General features: G+C 39.9%; 1 protein-coding gene across 8 annotated transcripts in view; it reads right to left on the bottom strand.

The window, feature by feature from the left end:
- The window catches only part of LOC133932583 (microtubule-associated protein 4), a 93,940-nt gene that overhangs the window by 55,035 nt on the left and 21,914 nt on the right, over window positions 1–16,991 (bottom strand). For 6 of the 8 annotated variants that reach the window (XM_062379328.1, XM_062379327.1, XM_062379331.1 and 3 more), the window contains exons 2-3: window positions 15,347–15,535; window positions 10,125–10,181 (exon numbers count right to left, since the gene is read on the bottom strand). In XM_062379328.1, coding sequence (XP_062235312.1) covers window positions 10,125–10,181; window positions 15,347–15,533 — 244 coding nt within the window. In that variant the 5' untranslated portion in view covers window positions 15,534–15,535. The remainder of the gene's footprint in view (window positions 1–10,124; window positions 10,182–15,346; window positions 15,536–16,991) is intronic. The other 2 variants (XM_062379329.1, XM_062379332.1) reach the window with 1 other exon arrangement.

Below are 16,991 nucleotides of genomic sequence, written 5' to 3'. Positions count from 1 at the left end.
TTTTCGAAACAAGGCTGCCTCTCCTTCTGAATCCAATCCTCAAATGCCATTGTATACTCCACACATCAATGCCCTCCCATGAAAACAAGCCTGTGTTTGTCTGTGTGTTTAGAGGAAAATAACATGGAGGCAATCCCTCTGCCGCTATTTTAATCCCCTCTAACTTTCTCTTGACCTTCTTCGTGTCAGTGTTTGTTCGTTTTTATTTTATTGGCAGGATTAAGGAGTTACACTACCGAGAAGGATTTTGCCTGAATTTGCGATCCAGCTGTCATACTTTCTCCTTGCAGTCATGGATGTGTTGAGTCTAGCAGGGGGACTGCATTTAGCCCCAAACAGCAGGGATTGTGCAGTCAGAACCCGTCAAATCAACAGATGAAGTGAACACGTACTCGAAGAGGAGGAAAATCACCAGTTGCACGTGGTGCTGGATGTTCCCTATTCAGAGCCTTTCACTTTTGAAGCCGAAAGGAAAGTGTGAGGCCTCAAACACACACACACACACTCTATATTCTGACATGAGAATAAAGAGGGAGAAATCTGTTCACTCAAAAACATACACACAAATATGTGGGGACAGACATTAGAATCGAGAGTCAATCACACACACCTTCACATGTTAGGAACACAGATGAAAGGCTTTCCATCTACGGAGGAGGCATCACTGAGGGGGAATTATGTTTCCTCCAAGCTCGGGGATTAAAGCTGCATCATGAATATTTAAAGGAGATTAAGCCCGTATTTCTGACACATCACTTCTTCAACTAAAAGAGGCTGACAGCATGAGTTTATCAAATTACACAGTGATGAGGAGGTTCTGGTGAAAGTAACTTGAGTTATGGTGTTCGATGGCATAAAAAGAAGGTGAGAACTTTTCCTTCTCCTTCGAAAGATGGGGCTACGACAATGAGTTCTTACATATATACAGTATAAAAAAAGTGTTTTTGAATCAACTCTGTATGAGTTTTAGTTGCAAGTAAGTCAGTGAATTAAGTTAAAAGCTGTTGACAGTCATTAAACCTGACCAAAATAAAACTTTCTGCAGCTACAGACTCTCAAGGCAGGATTATGGCTTTGCAAGACTGTAATGCTCATTGTTAGGGTTAGGTGTTACACACACGCACACAGGCACAAATGTCATGGTTTCATGGGTTTCAACATCCTTCCCTATTTGAGCCATATGTGATGTATTGCATTTATGCAGTGGATCATAAATAAATGAGACACCCTGGAACCATGACAGGAGCTCAGGGTCCTCAGATGATGCATGTCTTCACTGTGTGGGCAGATGCACATCATGTACTGTACTAATGTAGAGGGTTGGCTGTATGCTTTATATACACAACTCCTCAAGTCTCTATCCCCTTCAGTCTGTTAAATACTGTTATCTTATTTTAATTTATTTGAAAATTCCTTCTCACCATTCAAGGGTAAGGTAAGAGAGCAGCTGTTCAGGGTGAAGTTCTCTTTGGGTCGGGATGTTCATACTTGTGATGTACATTGGGAAAGGTAGGGGATGATCCCTCCACTGAAAAGCACATCTGCCTCCACAGAGAGTTCAATCCATCTCCTCCTCTTTTCCTCCCTGCATCACCCACGCCACAACTCCCAGTCTAAGTAGGACAGGCTGCCCCATATAGACTGGTGCGTGCAAACACACACATGCTGACAGAGAGCATTGCACAGGTCACAGTGATCTCCAGAGGTTACAGTATAGTGGATGGTAAACCCTGAGCAAAACCGCAACTCATCTCCGAGCTACCCTGCTGGTAGTTAACTCAACAAGGTCATTACATGATAGAGTATGCTTGAATGGAGACACAACCAACCATTAGTTAAATGATTGATAATTGTATTCATATTTCATCAAGCATTAAGTCTTTAAAATGTATAAAGCAACAATCCATCACAGTTATGTCAGAACAGAGTGAGGGTGAGGTCTTCTGAGTGTTTTGTCCAAAACTCGGCTGATGAAGATCAAGTGATTTGATCGAGAGAGGCACTTGATGGCTTTGGGGTGAGATCGATTGCCTCAAGACAAATTTATTTACATTCTAGAATTAAGGTCCACCACACTCCCAACAGCTATTTACATTACATTACTTCCCACAAAGTATTTTTGCACTGTTCTGGTTTGCAGTACTCTCATCCTATCCACCGTGTGCCTTATGACTGCATACTATGTGTACAGTGAGTTGTGCTGTGTACTATGTTTTAAGTACTTATTATACGTACTTATATGAACTGTCTTCTTATATGTTTACACCTGGATTACAGAAAAAACAGCATTTCAGTCCCGTCTTTATCCTGTAGATACGGCAGAATTGACAATAAATTGACTTTTACTTGACTATTGAGGTTTTGTGATTTTGTTAAAATCCTGCAGTGGCCATTCTGAACCTGCCAGTTTGGAATGGACTTTAGTTGGTTTTGTGTTGATGCTCCGGAGCTAAGAGGTATTCCTTGTCATTAATGATCACTTCTCAGACAGGCCTTCAATATGCTGTCTCTGTTTGGTTCTACATGCAGCCTTTGGTGCATGGTGACGCTAGAAAACCTCAGGTCATCCTAGCTGGTTTATTCACAGTGAGTATTTCATGGTTAGTGTTTTGTATAAAATGAAACTGATGACTGGTTCAGGAGATGTGTTCCATCACAGATGTTTGTGGAATTATTAGGTAGATGTACTACTGCTAAATAAATAAACTTCAACAATCTATTTTACACACTTAAAGTAAAGGAGGAAATAACGCCATGTTGTCATGCACATTTCCCTAGATTTTTCAACGAATCTGGGAAATGCAAATTCATTTGTGTTTACAACCACCACTGTATTTTAGAAGCTGGGAGAATTATGATAATAACTCGGTGGCACTAATTCTCCAGTTGCATGCTATTAAACCACAAAAGAGGATACAGATAAGTTGACATACTAAGGAGGATGTTTCAAGAGAGCTAGGATTCATGTCTGTGAAGATTCTCAGTCATCCTGGTCATGGTATATCCCAGTGCTAAATAACACATCAACTGGACTTGGTTTAGTTGAAGATTCCTATGTCAAATAATGAGGGGGAATGAAAAATGAGAAGCAAATATGACATTAAGTCATTTTTGTTGACTGGTGATTGGGGCGTCAAACCAGTAAACAATCATACTTTGGTCGGTAGGTGCAAGTTTTATTGAGTACAGCTGAGCATGGTCCAGTGTAATCAAGTGACAGCTATTGTAAAAGCAGATGAGCTTCTGCAATGATATCTCTCTCTACTCTGTGCTTTCTTAGCTCTTTAGTGTTTAAATCCAGCGACAAATCCAGTCTGCCTGTAATTTGAAAAGAGAACCTCTAATGTACTGATACCTGACAAACCTCTCTAAAGAAGGTAAAATCCCCTGTATTTCCTTTTCTATGTGTGTTTTGAGCAATAAGGCAAACCAAATTGATGGTTTTTACTCTTATCCCCAAAAAGGAGAGAGTAATAAAGTAATGTGTTTTCTAACCATCCTTCTGAAGTAAAAGAAAATTACGTCCCTGCGGCACACACACTAATCTTTAAGCCTTGCACTGTAAAACATCCACGTCCTCTGAAAGGTTACAGCCAGCATGACTAAGCGTCTTTTTCTCTCCAAAAGCTGCTAAGGTATAAAATATCCGAAACAGGAAATTATACTGTGCATAATTCAAAACGCTGCAAGGGACAGGAGAGACGGGAGAGGAGCCAAGAGAAGGGAGAGGCAGCAGTTAGACAGTAGATAAAAGATTTAGTTCAGGTTGGTTAGAAGAAGAAAGAGAAACCCAAAGCCAGGTAAGTGTGTGTTATATATTGCTTTATTAGCACAAGGTGCAGGCAGACTACATAGAGAGGCACATCTATAAGGACACTCTGGGATAGACACTATATGGAACAAACTACTTAAAGAGGCTAACCCATTGTGCAACATGGATGAACTTCTCATGCAGCTAAAGAATAATAATAAAAAACAATCAAAATTGACAAATAACATTTAGTGCATTTGAAAAACTAACTATGAAAAACAGATGCAGTGGCTGTATTAAGTTTTACCTCTGATCCCTAATAACATCTGTTTAGAGGTCTACAGTGACCTTGACTGTCAGCAGCACCTATATGCTCAGATGAGTTTCACTGATGTCAACTGAGTTCAACATGCTTGTTCTTTTAGGCGTTTGGAGAGGAAATGCCTCATTCACAACTCCTTTTGAACATTTTCACTATGCGGAACATTTCAGATTAATATGCCAATATATTGTTCTTGTATCACTCTGTGAGATTGATACTGTATCACTGTTGTGGTACAAAATAATGAATCCAAATTATTTATTATATTAGTTTTCCCATTACAAATTTCTCTAGATTATCCATACAAATCTTTGTCACAGTTTTCTTAGGGACTATTTCTTGGCCAGACATCGACCTCTGCTCACTCACGCTTTAAAGCATTCACTCGTAGTCGGAAAACAAAACACAGATCGTAGAACACTAATTTCGTTTGACGGTGTGTGCATATAAGAGAAGAATCCATGACATTTTTGTGCAGATCCAAATCAGGGGGCAGATTCTGATATTTTCCTTTCTTTCTTTAAAGGGATAGTTCATCTAGAAATGACAATTCACTCATTATCTACTCACCCCTATGCCAAAGGGGGGGTGGGTTAGGTGTTTGAGCCCACAAAACACTTCTGGACTCTCAGGGGGTAAACTTTATTAGAGCAGAATCAGATACAATTGAAGTCAATGGTGAGTAATAAAACCACAGGAAAAACACAATATGCCTCTGTACTGCTCATGCGGTGTCATCCAAGTGTCTGGAAGCCCCGACGTTCAAATTCAACTTGAAACGAGGTCATCAACACCGTGTTTTAAGCTTAAAAGTCTTCTGATATCTTTCGACAAGGTGTCTGAAACATTCCAAGATCTGAAACGCTAAGGTCCGTTAGCTTAGCCTCTTCTGGTAGACTTTAAGGCTTAAAACACGGTGTAAATGACCTTGTTCCGAGTTGAATTTGAATGTCGGGGCTTCCGCACACTTGGATGACACCACACGAGCAATACAGAGGCATATCATATTTTTTCTGTTGTTTTATTACGTCTGAAGATAGGTCACTAATCAGCTACAATGTTTACCCCTGAAAATCCAAAAGTGTTTTCTGGACTCAATCACTTCACCCCCCACCCCATCGGCATAGGGGTGAGTAAATAATAAATGAATTTTCATTTCTGGGTGAACTATCCCTTAAATATTGAGAGATAGATAATTATGTCATAACTTTCACCTTTTTAAGAGGGAATAACTCATGGATGTTTATGAAAAAAAATCACTTTAAGGGTGGCACATGCATTATTACAACTTGGTGCATATTGATTGAATTTAAGGGAAATTGTGTGGACTAGGCCCAGTTATCGTTGGCTAGTTTTCTCAATAGATTGTGGCTACATCACCCTGAAATCTAGAATAAAACCTAATAATCTATTTTGAGGTGAATGTAAGTGCTTTTATAGTTTATATGTATTGCATCACAACACGAGAAAGCATAACACTCAAACAACAAACACACATGACATTTGGTAATGTTTAAGAAATCAATTTAGGCTAGCAAATGAAATAGGCGGATGGTTTATAATTAAATATAAACTGAGACTTTAAGGAATTTCTAAGAATCAAAGAACAGCAGACTTACAGCTCATCAACAGTGGAAAGGGACAAAAGACGACTCAGAGACCAATGGGAAATCTCTCTTACATTCTTTACAATAATGATTGTCAACTCAAGGTCTGGCTTTCATATTAACCTCTTTATCTTTTTTGCTAACGAAATCTCAAAATCGTGCAAAGCAGTTAGAGAGTCCTGGTCCATCACAGGAGAAAAACAAACAGTTTGACATAAATAAAAATGGTCCTTTGGTGGGTTAATATGTCGGTATGTTTGTGTTTGTGTGCTGGTCGCTGGGTGTTGACAGATGAGGCTTGTAGCACTGTGAACTCAGTGTGAAGGATTCAGACAGGAGAACAAGGGTTGGCAGCTCGATGGGGTCTATGCCTCTGAATCTGTGTATGTGTGTGGATATAAACATATTAACTTGTCTGTCTGCTTCAATGTGCATTAATTTGCCACGGTATGCCTTTAAAAATTCATTGAATTAAATGAAATGTATAAATCTTTGTTAATAGGTGTTTGTTTAAAGAAAAAAACTGAATGGAGGTTTTTTCATTGGACAATGGCCAAAAGAAGCTACAAACAATAAAAAACAAATTGACTTTCAAATGTGACTGAAATCAGTTGTGTGTCAGCGACGCACAGTTTGCCCAGAGGAGAGAATCACAGTGTGCCATCATTGTTTGGGCGAACAGCGGGTGCTGAAGTCAGGAGAGCATGTCATGTCTGTGTTAGTGTGTGTGTATGTGTGTGTGCGACGACGTCTAATGTGGAGGCAACCTCAGACTTTATTCTTCACATGTGGTCAAAGAAGCCACAGATGGGGTAGATTGTGTGGTGGCTCTGTGTGTGTGCTGCACAGGGATCGGGGAAAAGGTGCACAGAAGCGGAAGCACAGCTGATTGACAGTCGGCATGGTGGTGGAGGTGGGTTCTAGTCCTCTGAAGCATGGGGGATTGAGAAAGGAGGGGGACAGAAAAAAAAATCAGGGCGATAAAGAGAAAATCAGGAGGGAAGAGTAATAAACGTATGGGGTGGAACATTGTTAGGGAGGGAGAGAAGGAAAGGAAATTTAAAAGAAGTGCATCAACAAAAATGAATTGGGACAGGAGACAAAATAACGTGGGATAAAAGAGAAATGAAAGTACAAGATAATAAATCATTTCAAAGTGGATTGAGAGGAAGGGATAAGGGGGGGGGGAAAGGAAGAAAGCAGGTTAGTAAAGCTGTCAAAAAATCAATTGCAACTCATCTAACAAATGTCAAATACTTGACCAACGTGAGAATGCCAGATTTATGTCCGTCTGCAGGTTGTGTCTACATGACATTTTCAATGGTGCTCATTGGTCAACTATTTGGGAAAACATTAATTTATATATATAGTTTTCTTCCTAGGCCATGCAGTATGTTCATGCAGCAGCAGTGACATGCAGCATCACATACACACATCTGCATTTGCTCTTGTCAGGATTCCGCTTACGCTCTCAATTCTCTGACCCAGTTACTACTTATACCGCCTGCATCCTGCATCTTCTCCCGGGGGTTCGCTTGAATAACAATGATGAATGAATCCAGCGCACCTAGACAAAGCCAGATGCTCTGTTCACTAAAGTAGGCCCAAAAAAGGACAGCTCACTCTGTCCTTTTCTATGACACTGCAGATTTCGTTATAAGGACAATTCTGGAAATCTGAGACAGAACTATAACCAAAAGTTAGAGGGAGCATCCACTCAACTGAAATACACACATAATGCTCGGTAACCATGGTAACACCAGCCCCCCCATGCCATGCAAACAGCCAGACAGCCAAGCGGTGAACATGCCATCGCAGATGTCAGATTAACATGCAGATCACTCCTCCCACCATCAGCAGTGTCCGTCCCCACCAAGCTTTTCAGTCATGTCAGTGGATCATATGCAGATCGTGAATATGGCAGCAGGCAGGTTGGGCAGCTTTCACCTTCCTACGTTGCACTTGTACTGATTAGAGTTCAGTGGAATTTAGAGAGACACCTTCTGTTTTTTTTTTTGTTTTTTTTTCTAGGAATAATCTAGGACGATGGACAAAAGGCTGGTAACCTGCCAAACAGGGCTCAGGCAGTTACCACATCATCACAATGCAACACTATTATGTTGAAAGTATATAAGGTGGACATCATGACAGCTCCCCAAAAGTGAAGCCAAAGCTTCCTGCTAGCCCCCTGGTGGCTGACTGCAGTATTTTTCTCAAAGCTTAAAGCTATAAAAACAGAAGATTGGTTTAGTTTGTATATCGGCAAAACTTTGCTGTCCATTTTTACATACAGTCTATGGGTTAACTTGTAGCTGTTTGTTACTACTTCAATAACTGACTAATTGATTACTAATATAGATGACGCAACCCATTCAATTGATGCAAATAGCTCCATTATTAGTCAGTTTGACAATGTAGCATTGTTACCTTTAGCTAGGAGCATGTGCTATTTTCAGAGCTGACCTGCTGCCATTTGTATGACTGTTTCATAGTTGACAATGTGTTATGCTGTAAAGACCATGGGCAGGCCATTTTAGGTTTGAAACTTTGATTGTGGACGCAAAGTACAGATTGTCAGCACTGGTCAATTCACTTCATAGTCTCTAAGGCCTCCTCCCCCTGGTAATGTTTATTTTATATCTTCCATCTGTGGCAGCTCTTACCCTAACACCCTGTAGTCAGTGTATCAGCTCTCTGTCGGCATTACTTTCTCTTACCCTGCTGTTTGCCGCAGTTAGAGTTGAACTTTTTGGAAGTTTTGTGGTTGAACTGACCTTTGTACAATATGTTCTACTTTACATATATGTTAATTGCATGTTTTCAGTGTTGGAGACTTTTTACATACTAACTCATGCTGGCATGCAACATTCTTTCACTGCCAACGGCATGCACAGCTGTGAAGTTTGAAATGGAACAAAGTGAAATGGAAGCAAGAGTGTGTCTGGAGTATGGAGGCTGAGAGATGAGGGAGAATTAGACCAGAATACTGAAAAAAAACCAAACTGATAAGGTGGTTTCCAAATAGGACCACACACGTAAACACACACCCACACACACCAGTCGTATTCTATTTCAGTAAAAGCAGAAAGCCAACGAGCGAGGAGGATTCGTCACTAGACACAATAAACATTCATCTCTAGAGCTGAGTCTCTTCCGTGCAGCTAATTATATCTCTGATATGAGATTAGACTACAATGATTCATTGGCATTAGAGGTAACAATAGGAGTGTTTAGTATAAGGGACATGTGCAAATGTTATCTCAATTGTTAACAGCAGAGATGCTGATGTTATCAGGGCAATGATTTCTGCTGCCAATTAGGTATCGTTTTCATAAATTGATTATTCAATATAATACATTTGCATTTTCACAGCAGAATGACATTTAAGTCTTAACTCCTGTGTGTATATCCTGAGCTGGAGAAAGCAATGCAACTTTCACTGGTGGCAATTTAAATAAAATATTTAAGGCAAAAGACAAAGAAAATGTCCCATCACCATTAACGATAAAAGTGTTAAACATGACAGTCTATCGGTGATTTAAGCCAGCGGATATTATTATGTTACAAATTGATAGTTAAGGTCAATTACGTTATCACATTTAATACACCTGTAGCAACATACAATATGTATTGTCATTATTTTCAATCAAGAAAAAATATACTTTTACTGACTGCCACTATGTTTTGGATGTTTAGGTCTTATGAATTTCACTGACTGTGAAATAATTCCTGGAACAATGGAGACGGTCCTGGCAGGGACAAAGCGACCATTAAAGAATCCACAGTTTGAGACTCAGACAACCCCCTCCTACAATCCTTTAATGATGTTGTTCTCCCTGTCACCACAATGCAAAGACTAATGATGAGTTATGTGTAATAATGTGTGGGGTTAAATTGTTGCACCACATGTATTCACCTGCAGGCACAAGGGAAATCTTGTATTTTTTCATGTATCTGGTAAGTTTTGTGGGAATTTAGGGATGTAATGATCATATTTAAAGGCTGATGCACGTATTATTCTCTTGACTCACACATTGATAGGCGACTATTGTAGCCCAGAGAAATAGGAATCTGTCATAGCAGCACAACTAAATTCCTGGCGGGATGGAGACGGCTTTAAAATCCGTACTTTGGCATTTTCTTCAGTTCAACTCCCCAAATTGAGCTTCTGGGAGACTTATGAGAGCAGCAGCCTTGTTCAGCAGCTCTTATTGCTCTCAAGCATTCTTTCAAGCTCCTCCTGCTCTAAAATGCCAGTATAAAGGGCTTGCACGTAAACACACAATCACACAGAAATAAACTGAGGTGAAGAACAAGGAGGAAGTAAACAAGACTGAAAGACAAGAAAAGACTTGAAAAAGGCCATGACTGGAGGAATGAGGATGATGAGGTGGCCTTATAGCAGATTGACAGGCGGCAGAGGGAACTGTGGGATATGTCTTACCAGGCTTTTGCACCCCATGAGCTTCCTGCTCTCCATTCTCCAATGCAGAACCCGTGTCTGCGTGCACACACACAAACACACACACACACACGCACAAAACAAGCAAAGCCATTACTACTGAGAGCTAATGGCCAGACGAGATAGAAAATCAAACTACATTGTATGAGTTTGTATGGAGAGATACAACAAACTAAAATGGACCCCATTGACCATTTTAGGCTTTTAAAAGGCTCCTCAATATAGTTGTCGCACTTTAGGTGTGTTTGTGTGTGTGTGTGTGCGTACGTGTGTATGTGTCAGCGTGCATGTTAATACCACACAGTTGATCTATGGTCAGGCTGTGGGAAAGAAGAGGGCAGCACGTCAGCTGGTGTCAGTGTGGGATATTGAAGGAGGTGATGCTCTGTGACATCTGACTGCTGAGTCGCTCATATTTGCACAACAGACACACCTTGAACTCACCATTCACACAGAATGGTGATGGTCAAAACCACTGGGAGCAATGGGTTTCACGATCTTGCTTTAAAGGGATGGTTCACCGAAAAATTAATATACACTCATCATCTACTCACCACTATGCTGATGGAGGGAAGGGTGAAGTGTTTGAGTCCACAAATTACTTTAGGAGTCTCAGAGGTAAACTTAATTGCTGCTTGTGTGGTGTCATTCAGGTTCCGTAAGCCCCAACATTCAAATTCAACTTGAAACAGCGCCATTTACACCATGTTTTTTCAGTCTTATTGTTAGGTCTGCAGTCTCGGTCGCCGGTTACTTCAATTTTATCCGATTCAGCTCCAACAAAGTTTACCTCTGAGACTCCAGAGGTGCTTTGTGGACTCAAATACGTCACCCACCCCTCGACTAGCATAGTTGTGAGTAGATGAATGTATTTTCATTTTTAGGTGAACTATCCCTTTAAGCTACTTTGGCAAGCCAGGAATTGAACCTCCAACCCTGTGATTACAAGTAGTATATAACATACACCTTTTTACAAGTGCATGCGCTTTACATGTGCTATTAATGTGTATGTGAGCATGCATGTCAGAGGGGTGGGTACTAGTGATGTGTGTAGTTGTGTGTCCTAAAATCTGTTGGTATAGACATTTCAAAACAATGAAAGTTGGGCGATCAGAGGAATTAGATGCAAATATGAGGGAAAAGTAATAGGAATGTTGTGCTTCCCATAGTGTGGGATGTGTGTGCGTGGGGAATCAGACAACAGGTAGGGGGGTTGTGTGTGTGTGTGTGTGTGTGTGTGTGTGCGTGTGTGTGTGTGTGTGTGTGTCTGTGACAGGATCACATGGTCTTTAAAATACCGTATAAGGACAAGGAGAGTTGTTTATCTACTGCCATTAGGGAGTTATTCTTGTTGCTGCGCTCCTATATAGTGCAGCAACAAGACCATGCACACACAAACATAAACAAACACACATGTTACAAAATACACACTCACTACTACACTCCCCTCTAAAATGCACACTCACATACACCTTTAGAGCACATGTAAAAAGGTGTATGTTATATACTACTATTACAACCCACTCTACTACTGAGCCTTTTGATTAAGGATCATGCATTGAGTTTGACTTTGTTTTAATGTAATTTGGTTACCTGGGCCTGACATTGACACTCCTTAATGACCAGTATCAAAGAGCTAGTTATTAAATTGGTCAATAAGCTTTCACTGAAAAAAACATAATTACAACCTTAAGTATAGAAATGATACATAACACTAACCTTAGCCTAACCACTATTATTGAGGGAGTTTATGTTGGAAAACGTCCTAAAGAGGCAGGAACAAAGTTGTACACACACACACACACACACACTCACACTCTAACACAGTGGTTCTCAACCTTTTTTCAGTGAAGTACCCCCTTCGAAGAAAAAATTCTGCCGAGTACCCCCTAACCAGCGCAAAGCATTTTTGGTTGAAAGAAAGATGTAATGTGATTTATTAAGCCTTGTAACTAGACACATTCAAATTTAAAACTCCATCAATATCCATAACATTGCTCATTTGTAGTAGTCTCTCTTGAACTATTACGAAATAAAAAGATATAAAATAACTAAAGACTTTTATTATTATCTCAATATAAATAAAGATTTGTGCACCTCAAAATAATTATCAACTTAAAGTGACCTCTTTTTGGGATCATAATAAAGATATGTTCTCAAACTGAACTCATGAACTTAATTATAGCTAAACACTTCTTCCCAAAAAATAAATCATTAACTTAGTTTTAAATAAAAGATTAGCTCAAACCATATTTTTTTAATATTCATCATCTTAAAATATCTTCTTTAAGGATCGAAAAGAATACTGACAGGTAGCTTGTTTCCGTTTGCTTTGGGGAGGCTTTTCGCATCGTGTCTTGAGATGACCTCAATTCAGAAAGTTTCCTCTTAAAAAACTAAGGTGGCTAACCAACATGACTTTCATGTTTTGTCTGGAGATACCGCTGAAGAAGTGGTGGCTTAATGCCACTGCTGGCTAATCTCTCCCCACAGAAAAAACATAAAGTGTAAATAACCCAATCTATGTTATTGTTAATATTATTGAAGTGTCTTTCTGTTATTTTATTGTGACATATTTGCTCACTTTAGGGTCATACAATTTCATTTCCGCTTTTGTATTACATGCTTTTATTTTGAAAGGGTACCGGTAGAGACGCGGACTTCTTGTTATGAATCATTAACTTCACAACGGAAAACTTTTACGTTTTAGCGCCCCTCCGAAGAGGCACTAGCTCTCACGGTGTTGTTTAGGGAAGGCTCTCTGCTCTGGTTTCGCCTTCTTCGGTACTTGTCCCTCCGTGTTTCAGCAGCATTGCTGCTGCACTTCAACTCGACTCCATTGTTGAAGTTTTCAAGGCAGGTGATGACAGGTGATGAGGTGGCGTGTGCCAGGTTGGGTCAAACCATCGGTATGGGGGAGACTCTGTTTTTTTAGGATAATTAAATTGAAAAGCCTACTGAATATAAAATTTAGTTCATGAACTTACACTTATATTTTATTGAATATTTGTTAAATAACAATTTTTCAAGGATTTTTGAATGGATGCTAATTATAAATATATTTAAAAAAAATCTCAAGTACCCCCTGGAGTACCTTCAAGTACCCCCAGGGGTACGCGTACCCCCATTTGAAAATCACTGCTCTAACATGCATGCATGCAACATTCACTGCATTCACACAGAAAGTAGGATTCTCAAGAGTCCACACATATTAACATACAGGACACTCAAACATCAGGCAATCGAAATGCACATTACACGTTTATCAGTGCAAAAAACATCATCTCTGATTAAAAAACAATAAAATAAAATAGAAAACCTCCTCCTCCATCTGACTCTCTCGCTGACAGGGGACAATGAACAGCGGACTGCCTAGCCCTGCTATTTGGCACTGAGCATTTCAGCATTCGTCCACTTGCACACAGCGTGCCACAGCTGATCACTGGCAACGCCACCCACAGCTCATCCTGCGGCCGGCTGCCCCTGACGAGTGCCCATAGACAGTCTGACTGTCTGACCAAAGTATGTGCGTGACCACAACAGGCCTGAGAGCCGAGTCATCCCCAGTCCACTGTCACTTCTCTTTATCTGGTTATGTGCTCAGATCTATATTAGATCCATCCACTGTTTATACATCTGTTACGAGACCTTGATACGACCTATCTGCAGGTTTTTGCTTTTGTCTCATCTATTATTTTAACCCAACCAAAGATGTAGATCCAGGCTCCACATATACAACATATAACATAAAAATCAAACACTGACTGGAAACATGACTGGTCTCAAAAACGATCCAGGCCTCTTGTTTGAGATGCTTTGTTGACCTGTAAATAATTTCACTGTCTTTGTTTACAATGTCTGTGCAGCAACTTTTTATTTTTCATATTATAGATTATAGATTTGAATCAGGTTTAGTTTGAGGACACTGCTGTAGTAATAAAGGTGAACGATTTTAGCTTGTGTGCTACATAATGCTGTATTTCAGTAGGAAGCAGTCATACTCGACGTATCCAATCAAACCTTGTGTCATTGTTCTTATTTGTGTATAATAGGCAATAGTTAGTGTTAATATCTTAAACAGGATGTTATCTCCTGGCGTTATTTTTTACTGTATATATATACATTTTTGAAAGATGTCACAAAAGAGCAAATCAAACCTTTCTCATCAGCCTAATGATGACTACAACCAGACTATACTAAAAAACAACCAACAGAAACACCAGCTTACCGACTTGGTAATGGCTCTTTCACAAGTGAATTTGATCAATAAATAAAACACACTGTATTTTCTAAACCGAATGGCTACAACTGCACAAACTCCAGATAGAATGTGTTCAAATACTACACAACAAAGTTAAACATATTAAAAGAGAACTTGTTTATTCTGCACATTCGATGCAGAAAAATAACTAAAGCCTGGTGAAGCATCATCAGTTAGCTTCAGTAAATGAGTACGAGCAAATTAAGTGACTTCAACATTCAAACTGTTTTACGTCCCTCACTGCACAAGGACCTGACATGATTAACATGTAGCTGATAACATACAGTCATCCTAAGCCCATGACCTTGGTGAGGACACGCTCTTGGTCCCATGAGGGATCTTGGACAGCGGATTTCAGGGATCATCAGGTATGTGACCTTGGAACTGAACCTTAAAACAGCTTCACTATCACAGATTGACTATTCGCCCTACAGCTGTTCAGAGGACAAAACTTCTAGTTTAGATCCCAAATGTTAGCTCAGATGTTGAAATCTGCTCATGCTCAGGCCAATTTATCCTCCCTGTGGCTGAATGACACCTCCACAGATCCAAAATAGCAGCGGGTGTCCAGCGGTGCCTGAGACTATCCGTCATTAGGGCGCAGCTGCAGTTTATGTTGCGTGACACACGTTTTCATCTGGTTCAAAATGATGTCGATGCATCAGATCAAATTCAGAGGAGCAGATAAAAATACAACTTCATCAGGGAGATGACATCAAATCAATACAACTGATTTTTGAATTATAAAGAAAGGCGTTTTTGTGGTTTTACAAAATTACTCTTATATAAAGAGGACAAAAAAATAGCTGTTTCATGCAGTTTCTTGACATGGTGTTAAACATGACACTGTAATGTCATGATCACATTACAGTGATCAGTGGTGATTCATTCTAAACACTCTGCTTATCTCTCAAAAAACGATTAACTCCCTTGTCCGTCTCACCTGCCCTGGTGTCAACGTTGTCCAGCAGGGGGATGTAGTCCGTCTTTCCTACCGTCTCCCCCACCTTGTCGTCGAAGGTCTCTGCCTCCAGCTGAGCCATAAAGTCCCGCTCCACCAGGCTCTCCACCTGCCCCGTCTGAGGAGGATCTGCCAGCGCGTCACTTAGACTCAGGTCTAACTCCGCCATGACTGCACGCAAACACAGAGACACAGGGATAAGCAAGGGGACCGTCACTTGATGAGTGCTGATGTCCAATGAAATCAAGTGAGGACATTTTCCAATACAGTATATATAGTGGTCATCTCTAAGTGGGGGGACTACTTTTTTAAGAAATACAAATAATAAATCAAATATGCTGTAAAAAACATGTGTGCGCTTGTGTGTCCTCAGTACTTTGACACAACTTTGACAACATGTTCGCCCATGTTTTCACTGTAAATGTTAACTAGGTGTCATAAACCATTCACAAAGTGGATCAGGTTGCTGACAAACATTCACCAGGGAAGTCAACAAGTCTCATATTACAACTAAACATCCAAGCTCCTGGTCCTAAAACATTTTAGAATAACACAACATTGCTTCACGTGGTGAGAATATCTTTCCTCCCACTGTAGGAAACACAGCTAGAGCCAGTTCTGTAATATGTAAGTGTGAAGAATACTGGGAAACAGATTTATGATTTATTCAGCTTCTCTTCAGCTCAAAAATAGTTAAGAGGAACTGATATAAAGAATATATAATCACAATGAAAGAACTACACCAGAAAAATCACAATTCTATATTTAATTTGTTCAGTAAGGTTTTCAACTTGTGTTTTTAAACTACATTTTGGAAATAGAAATCTCAGGGAGAGATTGCCCGATTTCTGGGAAATGATCACTTTGAAATAATGGGAAGCCACTACTGCTAACTACTATAGGTTGAATTACAGTGAAGAAAATGCAAGAGAAACAATGGCTTTGTGAAACCTGCAGTGTGTAAAACAAAACTTCTATGTTCAATTAAATATAGACCAATTTAACTTAAACATCAAACATTTTTAAAGGGTTATTTTTATTTTCAAGTGACAGAAATCATTCTTATTGATCATGGTTGTAATATTGTAAATTGCTGAAATGGGAAAGTTGCAGGAAGCAGATGAAAAGCAGAATATAGAAAGATGGAAGTGAAGATAAGAAGTGGTGAAAGGAAGCAAGAGGTCAAAATCAGTTTAAATTTCCAGATGGTGAAATAGAACATCGGAAACAAAGCCTTCCTCATTATTCGGCATGTATTTAATCTACAATGATGAACAAAACAACACAAATTTATTTATGTGTTCACTGCTAAATCTGATGTGAACATAACTAAATGGCAACAGCAACAAGACCAGAATACCTATATCCAAAGCCTGTGATGTGGGGTCCACCCTGCTGAGGTGCCCCTGAGCAACACACTGAATGGTCAAAAGCTGCAAGGCCTGGGCCTGACGTTTCTGGAGAGCAGCTACACAAAGCAAAGTGATGAAAACCTACACATACTACCACTGTCTGCCACAGGGAGGCACAGTTTCAGTTGGGATTACACAACATGAAAACTATGCATGTACAATACAGAAGCAGAATCGGGAGCTGGACATGGACTCCGTGACACAAAGAGACCCTC

Source organism: Platichthys flesus, chromosome 21 (genome assembly GCF_949316205.1).
Source record: "Platichthys flesus chromosome 21, fPlaFle2.1, whole genome shotgun sequence".
NCBI lineage: Eukaryota > Metazoa > Chordata > Actinopteri > Pleuronectiformes > Pleuronectidae > Platichthys > Platichthys flesus.
This window is presented reverse-complemented; position numbering and strand designations above follow the sequence as displayed.